We start from the raw sequence: 14,466 nt of genomic DNA, 5'->3' as shown, positions 1-14,466 counted from the left end.
ACAGCAGCAGCACAAGCTTCTTCACACCACTGCATGTAGTGGCTCCATCTCTCCCCATAAAAGAAGAGTTAAGTCCTTGGCTTGTATGCTCATCCTGTCAGTAATGCAGTCAATTAAACTGTGGTTTCTGTGTTGCTGATATCTGTCCTTTGGGAACTAAGAAGACCCTTCCTCCAATACAGTTCATATAGCCCACCAAGGAGCCTTCAGATGATAACTTTCAGTTACAAACACTTCAGGCCAGATTTGAACTAGTCACAGAAAGGTTAAAGATTAATTTTCCATTAAGAGTCATCTCATCTCACTCATTTCCTCTGAGTCATCCACTTCCCTAAAGGCAGTTGATCTCCTCCATGTAACATGAGGGTTGATGTAGTTGAATATCACTCTACAGTATAGAATGAAGGTTGCAATTATACTTAGAATCTTAGAGATTAGTACAGAAAAAATCTATTAGGTCATCTTATCCTTCCACTTGTCCAATTCAGTGCAGCAAATTTCTATATGTGATATTACCCATAGTCCCAGGAAAGGTTCTGGTATCAGGATGCTAGTAAGCACATAAGTCACTGTAGGATTAGCCCAATTGGATGAATATGATTTAGCAAGACTTTTGCATAAGCTTCTACTGTTGTGCATTGCCTTGTATACAGTGCTGAAGAAATCTCCAGACTACAAGACAAGTGGGGAACCAAGTCAAAAAAGAGAAAAACAGAAAAGCTAAAATACAAGCCCTACCTTCTGTCACTTTATATATTTTCTAGTATTATATTGAGTTATGATGAACGTTACCCTGTTGATAGTTCTGGATCTGAAATACTCTGATTATCTGCTGGCAAGGTAAAATTAGTGCAAATATCCCTCAAATTGACCTTCCACTTTCTCATTCCTGAGCCTGTGTGAGAGGATCGAGACCTTTGACTTCTTTTTCGAAGCTGCCAACAAGACTGTAAATTATTATGTGAACATCTGTCCACTAGGAACTGTTCTGAGTTTATCAATCTATTTTACACAGGCCAAGAAATATTGTTCAAATAGTAATGCTGTTCGGTCACTAACAATCTAGGCTTGGTAGAAAGTGATTTAAAAGGCTCCACAGCCTATTACCAACTTCCTGAGCCACCTATACAACACACTCTGTTGCCCTGGATACTAATCCACATCTGAGGGGATTCTCAGAAACTTTGATGGAATAGGGTCTGGCCAAATATGAATAATGTGCCAAACCATTTGCTGTAGCTGCAACATGACTGTTCCCTGGCATTTTTAGCTTTAAATGTTTTAGTTATACACAGTGATGGTTAGCTGGTTGTTGAGATGAGTTAGCTTGTTCTACACTGACTGATATACAATGTTCAACATTGCGTTAGTTAACGTGCTTGTTCACATCCATATTCAGATAGAGTGAAATTTTGTAACAAAGACCAGGCCTAAGATGGCTACTTGTAAATTTTCTTGAGTCTTGCTATCTTTCTCTGTAACAAAACGTTCCAACACTATGAACAACCTGCCATCAGATTGTTCTTAGTAATGTGGTTAATAAATCATATTTTTATTTTCTGTGCTGCCTGATATTTGTCTTGTAACTGATGTAATAATAATTTGTCTGCATCATATTTAAGAGTCTCACCTTCCAGCGCATTTTGCAAAAGGCTTGTTACTTTAGGTCTCTCTCACTAGGTATTTCTATGGTCTCCATCATTGCAGAACCAGTATCTGACCATCTCATAAATGTTAATGTATTTATCCTAGCATCATCCCTGTGAGGCAGATAAATATTATCTCCATTTACAGAGGGGGAATTGTGGCACAGAGCAATTAATTGTGCCCAAAGTCACACAGTGGCAGAGTCTATGGCAGTCAAGAACTGAAACCAGATCTTCTGAGTTCCCCTCCAGCACCTTAACTACAAAACTACTACAGCCAGAATTGGTCTGACTTCATTAATGGAGCAGGCATGATAGCACAGACTCCACAGTGTAGGGTCATTCTAAAGGGATGTAATTTATGGACTCTACAGCTATACATGGAACACCAGAGCACACAATTTGGGCAAGCTGTGAATGGACAAGGTATTAATCAAAGATTCATGAAAAGGAGAGAAAGGACCTATAGTATTAGTCATGCCACCACTAGTACATCTCAGGGATTAGTGCAGAATTGTCATGAAATTCAACAAAAGCACAGCACATTCTTCAGTGCCTTTTCTAGTTTAGTTTTAAATTACCCAGTCATGGGTTCTTCCACCTCTTCAACTGGGAGACTATTCCACAGATCTTACACTTAGAACACTCTAAATGTCCTTTTGGTCTAATTCCAGTTCACTCATTATATCACCCTAGACAATTCCTTTTATCTCAGCCATTCCCCCCCAAAACTGAAAGAAACATTATTCCCTATTTTCAAACAACAAGGCTAAAACGGTGAAATTTTAAATAATGATCAAGGAATTTTTTTTATTCATTTAAGTTTCAATATCATTACAGAAAATGTTATGGTACAGAGTTGTTTAACATTAGTTTTATTTCTTTGCTCATTTGATTTCCACATGAATGCTGGTAACATTAATATCTGTACAAGATCAGTCTTTGATTTTTTTTTTTTTAGTTTTTAATTCTGTACATTTTTAAATGTATTGGTTAAAAAGGCTGTCAGCACTTAAGGAAGCAATTTTTGTTTGTTTGTTCAAATAAAAGGTATCCAGTTACTGCCCAAGAGTACTGAGCTGGATGGCTGCTGGGCCGAGAGATATCCCTGAACGCGCAGCGAGGGGGGAAACCTCAGGGCTTGATCGGGTTCCCAGTGCAATCACTCTGCTTTTGGCACTGTGCACATCAACACGAGATACAAGATAAAGAACAAGCAGAAGCTCTCTGTGAAGCAGTTATGAAGCATACTAATAAGGGAAATCCAAGTGTTGTCTACGCTAGTATAAATAAGCAGACAGCCTTGTTTTAAGAGCGTAAGTAGTTGTATCTTAAAGATGAGAAAAAACACAAGTTCTGCAGGCACCTACTGCTGTCTACTAAAAGCTACTGCTATCAGAACTAGCATTGAACACACAAAGCAATTGCAAGAAAGGAAAAAGTTGCTTTGATATAATCAGAATAAATTTCTTGGTTAAGATTTGTTTTTTTTTAAAGTTTTTTTTAAAAGGTATTTATTTAAATTCCATTTGAAATATAGTTCAAGATGTTGACTATACTGATCAACTTTTATCCAAATCAGAAAAACTAGCTGTGCCGTTGCATATTACAGGATACAGTCAATGATATGTGGACATGCATCAAAGCTTCACCCTTGCCGGTGACATCATAGCCTTCCGATGACCATAACGTCCACCACCTCGCCCTTGTGAAGCTCCACATACTGCTCTGTCTTTGGAGGTAGCATCAACAGTCCATTGGCACTACGCATACTCATCAGACGACTGCTCATCTGATTCCCTAGAGCAGAATGAGAGAAATATTATGGTTAACACTACTACTACCACAATATATGAAGATGGAAAAAAGAGCTATTCTTAGGAGGAGAATCATGGATCTAATTTAGTCATGGAGTGTGGGGTCTGGATACTCAATGGACACATGGCAAATATCTACAGAATACCCAGGAGAGAGAATTTCTCAGCCTACTTTTTCCAGGTTCTCCAAACTTCCATTCACTCACTTGTCCTCCTTGCTATCCAAGCTCCCACATTTCTCCCCCTTGCTACCCCACCTTTCCATCTGTGTTCTCAAATCTTCCCATTTTCAGATTGCCTTCCCACCAGTTTCCAATGATATCATAGTTATCTTACAATTTGTAAGAGTATCTAATCCATTTCATACAATAACTAAAAACCTAGCACAATCTACATAATTCATCCGCTCAAAAAAACTCAGAACTCCCACTCCCATTTGACACCCTCAGCCTTGCAATATGTTGTAAAAGTGAACAATTTCAGCTCTGCTGGACCAATTATGAAGCAAAATACAGAGGCAAAAGTCCTGAGAGAGAATACCCTGCCTTTGGCTTCTTGGTGTTCAAACCTAGGGACTGTGAGAAATCTCTGTCCTTGCCTCCATGGATCCCGCGTTTCCTGGAGGATTTCGCTAGCCTCAGAGGCTCACTGTGACCCTGCACGTAACTATTCTCTCTCTAGAGACAAGGGTCACAGTCTACTGAGCCATTTTCATCATAAGCCAGCGAGGGAGGTGAGGAGAAGTTATCCTTCCTTGCACAGTCTCTGTTGTCTCCCAGTCTCAGTGATTAATCAGGGGGCAAAGGTGGGGGGAGAGGGGAGCCCAGGCCCACCCTCTACTCTAGGCTCCAGCCCAGGTACCCTAACAGTATCAGCTATGGTAGCTGACCTTTTAGAAACATGATATGTACAATTCCTTGGGCTACTTCCCCCACAGCAGCCCTTACTTCCTCAAGCTCCACTTCACCCTTACCTCAAGGCCTCCTTTCTTGTGCCTGATATGGTGTGTACTACTCAGCCTCTCCAACAGCGCAACTTCCTCCCACAGCTCCTGACATGCACACCCACCTGACTAACTGGGAGGCTTTTAACTAGTTTCAGCCAGCCCCTGATTGGCTTCAGGTGTCCCAAGCAACTTAGCCTTCTCCCTGCCTTCTGGAAAGTTCTTAATTGGCCCCAGGTGTCTTACTTGACCTGGAGCAGCTGCCATTTCACTTATCCTGGTACCAGGGATTTGTTTAACCTGAAGCTAATATATCTATCTCCCACTACTTTTCTATAGCCATCTGGCCTTGCCCCGTGACTGGACTGACAGTGAGAGCATTCCAGTTGGTATCAACTGTCAGCCTGGAACATGAGAAAAGAGGTAGTGCGTAAAATAACCAGGAACTAAAGCATGTAAAGCTTTACAGATAAAAATCAACATCTTGAATTGCACCTGTAAAAGTGCCTGTTCAGTCTTTGGAATCAATGGTGTAGAGCTCCGTGTGCGAAATCTACCTATGTAAGCAGTGAGACACAATCAATACTAACAAGTCTCCAGGTAGTCTTCAAGGAAAACTTCATGTAGGATGTATTGTTTTAAACCAATCTGGAGGTGACAAAAGCATGGGTAATTGCAGCATGATCTACATCCATCTGAGAGATAGGCAAGGTCAACCTACTAGCCACATGCCGATGGAAAAACTATTCAAGTACTTCTTCTACCTAGAAATCTAGAGCAGAGCAGCTGAGGATCGAACAGCAGAAGATTGAATCTTGTATAAAAGGTGGCATATCTTCTTGATTGAGAGAATAGATACCACGCTCAGCTATCTCGACTAGATGTTTCTCGTATTCAGCTAGCAACATCTCTGTTTATTTGGAATGAAATTCAATCAGCCAGCTCCCATCCATGCCCCAACTTGTATTTAGTCAATGTATGAGTGTGGAAGTGAGCATGTGAGGAAGTGCATGTCTGTGAGTGAGCATAAACAAGTGAGAGTGAATGTTTTTGCAAAAGAACATGTGTAAATAGGCAGGCTGTGTGTATGCAAATGAATGTGTGTCAAGCAATTGTGTAAAAAATTGGAGTAGGCTAGCAAGTGTGTGTTCTACAGCTTCAGTGAACTTGCATGTATGTGCAGGTATGTGTGTGTGCATGTATCTGTTGGCAAATGTGCAGTTATAGGCATAAGTGTTTAATATGTGGATGTGTTTGATTGTTTGTATGGTGGGTGTTTGGGAGCCTGTTATGTGGTTGTGTCAGCCTACATAAGTGGCTAACCTGTACTCTGTGCCCAAGGCAGTGGTTCTTGGTGATGCCAAGTCAGTATGCACCGATGGTATTCTGGGCGAGGATCCAATTTTACATCACATGATAACTGCAGGAGAAGCAAAGAGAAGAAGAAGAAACAGACTGTCATTCACATTTCATTAGACAAGCTATACTTTATTCTGCCTCAGTCATCAGCAATAGGATTGTCAGCTCAGTTCTGACTGTAGAATCTGTATTTACTACTGGTGAAAATTGGGTAAACTCACACAGCTAGTACATTTTATCCCAAGTACCTATCCACCTCTGGGGTGGAACAAAACAGATTTTTTAACTGCAGAGCAGCATTATATAACTGTTTAGTACTAGGAGTGTAGAGTAAGTTATGCAATTGAAATTGTAGGAAGAATTGAGATTGGCAGGAAGTAATTATCTCAACCGGAGTTTGTCTAAAACCCAAGAGCTAATATTCCCTACTACTGTCAAAATTTCCATGGGCAAGTGAAGTGGTCAGGACCTCAGGCTTATATCTCATTCGAAAGATAGTGCTTCAAACAGTGCAGCTCCCACTAATGACAGTCTGTGGTATCAGTTGGGTATTGACTCAGAGGGAAGAGTGGCATCTATTTAATCACCATCAGCACTTCCTACAGCCAAATCCTTGTGAGATCTGATAGGATCACTGGACAGAGTGGCATGACTGGTTGAGAGACAGAAAGAATAGAGCTTGCTGTTGAGATTGCAGGTAGCGTTTGCAGCACTGACAGTTTACAAGTCCATAGATTTTTTCTAAACTGAGCAAATTTTAAACAGACATCATTAAGAGGAGAGAAACATGGACACAACAGTGATTTTATATACACTATCTCAGAATCTTCCTATTTTCATTCAACATTCTGATGTGAACAGAGAGCATTCTGATAGGTTAAGTAAGTTGGGCTGTTTATATGTTTCCTGCATCTCTAGGTAATCCTTCTATACAAACTTAACAGCTGAGAAAACTTAACAGAAATCTCCTTTGCTTTCCCTCTTTTTCTTTTCATAATTTCAGTCCACGTGCTTAAACTCACCATATCCTGTGTCCTCCCACAGCAGCCCTTCCTGCAATTGTCTGAGCTACTCTTCCAGGCACTGCCTTTCTTATGCTCTTATACTATTATACTGTACTATACTATTATACTGACCTTCCTAGATCCTATGCTTACAGTCCTTGCTTACAGACAGCCCACCAATCTGAAGCAAATACTCACCAGCAACCACACACCACACAACAGAACCACTAACCCAGGAACCTATCCTTGCAACAAAGCCCGTTGCCAACTGTGTCCACATATCTATTCAGGGGACACCATCATAGGGCCTAATCACATCAGCCACACTATCAGAGGCTCGTTCACCTGCGCATCTACCAATGTGATATATGCCATCATGTGCCAGCAATGCCCCTCTGCCATGTACATTGGTCAAACTGGACAGTCTCTATGTAAAAGAATAAATGGACACAAATCAGACGTCAAGAATTATAACATTCAAACACCAGTTGGAGAACACTTCAGTCTGTCCGGTCACTCGATTACAGACCTGAGGGTGGCTATCCTTCAACAAAAAAACTTCAAAAACAGACTCCAACGAGAGACTGCTGAATTGGAATTAATTTGCAAACTGGATACAATTAACTTAGGCTTGAATAGAGACTGGGAATGGATGAGTCATTACACAAAGTAAAACTATTTCCCCATGTTATTTCTCCCCCCCCCACCCCACCCTCCACTGTTCCTCAGATGTTCTTGTTAACTGCTGGAAATAGCCTACCTTGCTTGTCACCATGAAAGGTTTTCCTCCCTCCCTCCCTGCTGCTGGTGATGGCTCATCTTAAGTGATCACTCTCCTTACAGTGTGTATGATAAAACCCATTGTTTCATGTTCTCTGTGTGTGTATATCAATCTCCCCTCTGTATTTTCCACCAAATGCATCCGATGAAGTGAGCTGTAGCTCACGAAAGCTTATGCTCAAATAAATTTGTTAGTCTCTAAGGTGCCACAAGTACTCCTTTTCTAGATCCTATGTGCACTCAAAATTCTGGTAAAAAAAGCCCCTGCCCCTGCCATAGTTCTGGGCTTTGGACAGTCAGTTCTTTTAAATGTAACATCAATATGACTCAGCATAACATTTCTTGATATCAATGACCTATAAATATTTTAGTACATTATGTCAGCTGCAAGCTTATGAGTGTCAGCTTGGAACACCACCACTTCTTGCTGAACTGCTAGGATTGCTTTTCTTATCCTTCTTAGATTAGATATCAATGCAATACTTTTTGACTTGCTTCAGTATTGCTTAGTGGACCATGTACATCTTCAGTGGTACCCAAAGCACAGCTGGTACATCCAATGAAATGGCAGCACTTCACAGAAACACTGCCATGTTCTACAATGGCACAGTACCTACAGAAAATTCCAGCCTGGAAGAGTTTAGCCCCCTCCCAAATCCAGAAAATGGCTGGAGGAATGAGCTAGAGGGAAACCCAGCTGCTTATGAAATGCATAAGTGTTAAATGGCCTCCATTGCTCAGTGAATTGCAACCTGCACTGGCAGGAACATGCATGAATGAGATTGATATTACCCATCATTCAAAGTAAAAGGTCTGGGAGAAATGGAACAGAGATGCAGCAATGTGTAAGTGAAAAACATGGATCCATCTTGCAGTGATTTCAGGAGCTAAAATGATCTTTAAATGATGCTAGGAATGATGTTAAATGAGCAAATTTGCAAGTATGTGGATGGGCTGGGGTGATAGGCCTAACAGGACTCTCTGGACTGTTATGCAGGAAACTGGGATTTGCTTGATTCCTTGATCCAGTCTCCCCTTTCTCTGGGCTGACAGTAGCTTGGAAGAGGCATGGTGGAAATTTTACACTCAGCCCTGGGGTTGGGGAGGAGAATGGAGAAAGGGCCTCCAATAGCAACCTCTAAGCCAACCCTAAACTATTCCTGTTCCTTCTCAGTGTAAACACCCATTACATCTTTTCACGCAATTGTCTTATGACTGTTAGTTGTTGTTTAATCAAATTCAGTGTATATTTAGCTTTTTTTAAATCTTTCCAAATCATGCTCCTTTAGTCATCTGATCTATTCTCTGCTGTGAATTCTCTTCAATTTATCGTCATATCTCTAGTGCTGACATATCCAAAGTTAGAGTATGTGTGGGGGCTGTCAGACAGCAGGATCTCAACATGATATAAGAAGCTATATATTTCAAATATAGCCTATATTTGAAAGTCCTTACCCTGGCTTTGATAATGGTGGGCCGAGGATCCAGGATGCCTTGCATTTTCCTCAGTGCTGGGACAACAAAGAGATTGCAGGTGACAACAGCTGATACAGGATTTCCTAGAGAGCAAAACACAACAGTAGTTCATATGTGAGTAATTTTGAGTTAAAATGTGAAATGATGAAATAATCTTACATTTCCATAGCAACTTTCATCCTGAAGGATTCCAAAGAGTTTTTTACACTATGTACACAGGAAAAACTTCACTTAAATCTGGAGTGGCATTTGGCAGTTGTTAAGCAGTACACAACTATACCACTAAGGAGTTTAGGACAAGAAGTGAAGCAGAGTACTGTATCCAACTGAAATTGAAAGGGAAATTTAGGGCTGCAGAATGTAATTTATCAGATTATAATACAGACTAGACATTGCGCTAATACCTGCTCTCTTGTAAAAAGTTTCATGGGATCTTTAATGACTGCACGTGCTCAGATTCTTTATGTATTCACTGGGAAGTTGGTTTTTGGCAGTATAATGACCCCTAACATCATGCCAGCAAATTGTTTTAGTACTAATTCAGAGGGACTAGCACCAGCTACTGAGATTTAGTATTGACAGAGAAAAGAGTGCCACCTACTTTTTACCAACAACACTTCTTGCCAACACCTGGGCTGGCCTTGGTGACAACTCTAATAATATACATTATACAATCAAATAAATGCTCTACTCATCTCCCTCCTGAAAACAATCAATAGAGTAGAGAAAGAAACTCTAAGCACGTATCTAAAAAAATAAAATAAAATAAATCACGATCTCATGAAGAAGTGCAGTTCTTCTGTGGTCACAAACGCATGCAAGGTAAACAGAGTAAAGGAAGTTCTTCCTAGCTTCAGAATATGCAGCTTCCTGTCCACACTGCTAATGCAACACTGAGGGTAGACCTACACTACCGCTTAAGTCGATGTAACTTACATCTCTCAGGGGTATGAAAAACACCCCCCCCAGCGATGCAAGATATATCAACCTGAGCACTGTCCACACCGGCACTATGTCAGCGCCTGCAGCTGAACCTATGTAGTGCTTCTATTGTAGACCTGCCCTCATTCTGTGCATATTGGTTTTCAAAGAGATACAGCAAAGTGAGGCAATACTGCCCTCTTTTGGTTCATACAGCTTGAGCATGCAGTGTTGTTGTAGCCATGTTGGACCCACGATATTTATTCCTGGAGACATTCTGTGCCACTGCGCATGTGCAGAATTTATGTCCCCCACAGTTTTCTTTGCTTCCCCGCAGAAAAATGACTTTTTGATGGGAAAGCAAAGGGAAGCCACAAGAGCGGTAATGCGACCATCCCCAGCAGTGTGTTTTGGGTGCCCAGGGCAGCCAGCAGAGAGATAAACCACTGTGGGGCAAGGGCTGGGACTGGAGAAGACTTGGATAGTGGCTCCTACTGTGCGCCGGGCTCAGCTGCCAGTACCTGGGCTGGGGAGGACAGGACTTCTTCTTCCCCTGCATGGCGTCCGGGGCCATGTCAGACCCACCCCCAGATTTCTGCCTCTGCAAACTCCTCCCCCCATGCTTCCTGCATCCATCACTTCTCAGCTGCAGAGAGAGGGACACTGTACAGGGAGCTGCTCCTCCATCTGCCCAACCTCTGTGCATCCAGACCCCCTGACGAGCCCCACTCCCCCCTGCACCTGGACCACCCCAACGAGCTACTCGCATCTGGATCCCCACCCTACCGAGCCCCAACCAGCTCTACCTGGATCTCCACCCCCTGAGCCCCACTCCCCCACCATCTGGACCCTCGCACACCCACACCCCCCGCCGAGTTCTATCCCTAGACCTAGAACCCGATCCTCACTGAGCACCAACCACCTTCATCTGGACCCCCTGCAGAGTCTCATTACTGTTGCACCCAGAACCCTCCCCCCAACAAGCCCCTGTGCATCCAGATCCCCCCGCACCCAGATCCCCCACTGAGCCACCTGCACCCAGACTGCCCCACACAGAACCCTCTCAACCCACACCTGGATCACCCACACTAAGCCCCTTCACACTTGGATCCTGCCTTGTTGAGGCTGCCCACCTGTACCTGGCACAGACAGGCAGGGCCCTGGGGTGCTTATGGGGCAGGCTTGGTCCTTGCGCTGCATCTGGGTTGGGTGCAACCTCACGGCTGAGTCTGTGTCTCGGGAGGGAGCTGCATAATGATCTCTCACCTCTGTGCTGCCAGTGGCCTATGCTCCCCAGTGCTATGCTGGAGCTTCCAAAATTATTTAACAAATAAAATTTGAAGAATTTCAAATTATTGTGCATAGAATTTTTTTGGTCCAGAATGCCCTCAGGAGTAGATATTAGAGAGACAAGGTGGGTCCAATAAAAGACATTACCTCACGCACCTTGTCACAGCTTGAGGATGACAAATAAGACTACAGTTCTGTGACATATTCTGGGACTGTCTAGTTTTTGTCTATATTAGTGGTACGTCAGATTCTGTGATTTAACTAACACAGATATTCCTGCAGAGAATATCTATTGGGAGGGTGGGGAAATAGGAGGAAAGGACAACTGCACAATATTCTTTAAAACGACAAAGGAAGTCTCTGGATAGAAGAACTGTAGGTCCTGTGCGCCATCACATGTTAGACAGAGGTAAGAACTCTCTAGCATACCCTCAAATAAACCCTTTCCTGAATAAAAATTAGTGGTTTCAGAGTAGCAGCCATGTTAGTCTGTATCCGTAAAAAGAACAGGAGTACTTGTGGCACCTTAGAGACTCACAAATTTATTAGAGCATAAGCTTTCGTCCGATGAAGTGAGCTGTAACTCATGAAAGCTTATGTTCTAATAAATTTGTTAGTCTCTAAGGTGCCACAAGTCCTCCTTTTCTTTTTAAAAATTGGTGGAAAAATCTCAAGTGTTTTGTGTTTAGGAGAGCAAGTGTCAGGCCTCTGACCTTCATGAGACATCCTGGTTTTATTTTATGGATCTCTGTACCTGTGGAGAGCAAGAAAAATAATTACAAAAATATCTTACCTGGCAGTGCAAAGATTATTTTTCGTACACCATCAATATCCAAAGTTGCAAATGTTGTTGGCAGGCTAGGGAAAAAGAAAGTTGTTTAATAAATACACTGAACTCATATCTAACGTGGCTGTGCTATTACAATGTATAGATTACCTTCCATTCCTTTCATAATCTGAAATTTTCCTTCTCTTCTTTATTGTCACTGCCTTTTTAACCCTTAGAGCATTGTGAGCATAATCATCCTAATTAAATTGTGTTAAAGAACTTAACTTAAGCTGATTAAATTCATCTCCTTGTCCTCATCCTTCCCTCTCTCCCAGCAATCACCTTAACCTACTCATCAAATGCTGATCATTCTCCCTAGTAACCAAATCTCCTCCCAGCTTCCTGACCACATGCTAATACCCTTTCCTCCTAAATTGCTCTAGTATTATTAATACTTATTCATATTGTAGTAGCCCATAGAATCCCAACAAAGGACTGATTACTCTAACCATACAACTCCCACTGCACTCCATGGATCTCTCTCTTCCTGCTGACTCTTGTCTCAATTCCTTGAGCCTCTGGGCAGCCACTCTCAATTAACCCAGACCCTAGAGTACTAACTCAAACACAATTTCACTCCCATACTATTAAAACATGGAGTTTCCAGGTGTCATCCACCTGGAACCTGCTTAGTGTTCCAAGGGTTAAGGACTTGCCAAATACCTTCATTCTGTTTAGAAAGAGTCCTGCTGCTACAACAGGTATTTTCTGTTTTTCATAAATGTTCTTTAGTATTAAGAACATTTGCAAAAAAAAAAAAAAGGATCTCTTTCTTTCTTAGCAGTTCATTAGTGGCTGCTGTTTATTCCCACCTGGAACCAGAATCTCTGTCTGTGATGACAGAATAATTTTTCAGTGGCATCCAGCTATGAAATCACAGGCAGAGCATTCTGCTTCAGGTAAGGAAGCATCAACAAGAGAAGATAAACTTCTAATCAACAGAAATCCAGATCCTGTCTTCATGCAAATAGCCCAAGACACCAAGAATGAGAGTGGAAGTACACAAATTCTACTGTATAGAGCTAGAATTGTTTTGAACTATAAGGCTTTCCAAAGATTTCTGTAATGCATCAGTGTCTCCTTAGAGTCCCTTTCCTCCTGTGACTACAATGGTAGTGACTCAGACAAGCAGAACTGTAGTCAGTTGGGACTGAGGTCTGTTAAGTAAAGAGCACCCTTTTCTCTTTTCCTCAGCTACTCCAGAATGTTCCTTCATTACTCAGGTTTCAGACAGTTATCACAAATAATCAGCCCAATGGAGTAATGGGAGATAGTTCAAGCAATCTGACTGGCTAATTTAAGAGGCATTGATTCTCTAGGAATGTGCTCTTTGTACCAGTTGAAAAAGTATCACCCATTCAAAAGAAATCTATTCCATACAACTATGTTTATTCATTTTATAAAACACCAGTGCAGGGCATTTTCATGGGAATAACGAATAAGGTCCCTCAGCTGCATTTTGGGCTATCAGCACCCAGCCAGTCATTAATACCCAAGAAATGACCCACAATTTGAAATTAATTCATTGTCAGATTACAGATTAATTCATTGTTAACGAAGACTCATGAACAGATGCACCTCACAAGGAAAGGCTGGTACTTAAAATTTTCCTTCTTTCCTATCTAACCCCACGGGAGCCACATCTACCCCAAATTAAACATTCTACAGTATCTTACCTTCCATACACACAGCAGCTGTAACAGCTTTAAATGCTAATATATAGATGGTCACCAGAAAGCTTCTAATAGTGTGACATGTATTATTCTGTAAACAACATTCTGGTTGAGGCTTTCCAGTATTATTCCTCTCATACTGTTCCCTGATGGCACCCACCTATGTTAATCCAGCAGCATCAGAGGCCAAATGGGGAATATTTTACTCCAGGAGTCGCACTATATTATCCTGAAACCTCAAAATATAATCCAAGGTCTAGTCTCTTCTGGCTCTGTTTGTCTAGGTCCAGGGGATTTTTCCAAATCTAGGTCAGCATAGAATAGTGGCAATTCAAGCTTAATGTCTTCACAGATAGAATTGATGAAATATAAAGCTGTACATTTGATCTTTTACCAGGGACAGTGAAGATGTATGACTGTTTAAAAGTCTCAGGAGGCTGAGAGGCCCATGTGCTTTGCTAATGATAGTGAGTCTCTTTCTATGGCCTAAAATGAAAATGGGAGAATTGGCAAAAACAATGGATTTCCTAACACCTTTTTGGTAATATATATTAGATATGTATTATATGAGGCTACAGAGGCTTTATTACAAACAAACTAACCAATCAACCAGCCCGGCACCAGCTTTAACTACAATCAGAATTTAGAATTCTGAACTACCTAGTTTATAAACAAACCACACTCAATAGTTATTGAGACAAGGAGCTGAGAAAAGACTCCATAGTCTT

General features: G+C 41.6%; 1 protein-coding gene across 23 annotated transcripts in view; it reads right to left on the bottom strand.

Annotated features, from left to right (window-relative positions):
* Positions 1-2,429: 2,429 nt before the first annotated feature.
* Positions 2,430-14,466, bottom strand: part of GPHN (gephyrin) — a 544,780-nt gene continuing 532,743 nt past the window's right edge. For all 23 annotated transcript variants that reach the window (XM_038404446.2, XM_038404449.2, XM_043517392.1 and 20 more), the window contains 4 exons: positions 12,030-12,094; positions 9,005-9,108; positions 5,730-5,826; positions 2,430-3,446 (listed from right to left, as the gene is read on the bottom strand). In XM_038404446.2, the coding sequence (XP_038260374.1) occupies positions 3,313-3,446; positions 5,730-5,826; positions 9,005-9,108; positions 12,030-12,094 (400 nt within the window). In that variant the 3' untranslated portion in view covers positions 2,430-3,312. The remainder of the gene's footprint in view (positions 3,447-5,729; positions 5,827-9,004; positions 9,109-12,029; positions 12,095-14,466) is intronic.

Source organism: Dermochelys coriacea, chromosome 6 (genome assembly GCF_009764565.3).
Source record: "Dermochelys coriacea isolate rDerCor1 chromosome 6, rDerCor1.pri.v4, whole genome shotgun sequence".
Lineage (NCBI taxonomy): Eukaryota > Metazoa > Chordata > Testudines > Dermochelyidae > Dermochelys > Dermochelys coriacea.
This window is presented reverse-complemented; position numbering and strand designations above follow the sequence as displayed.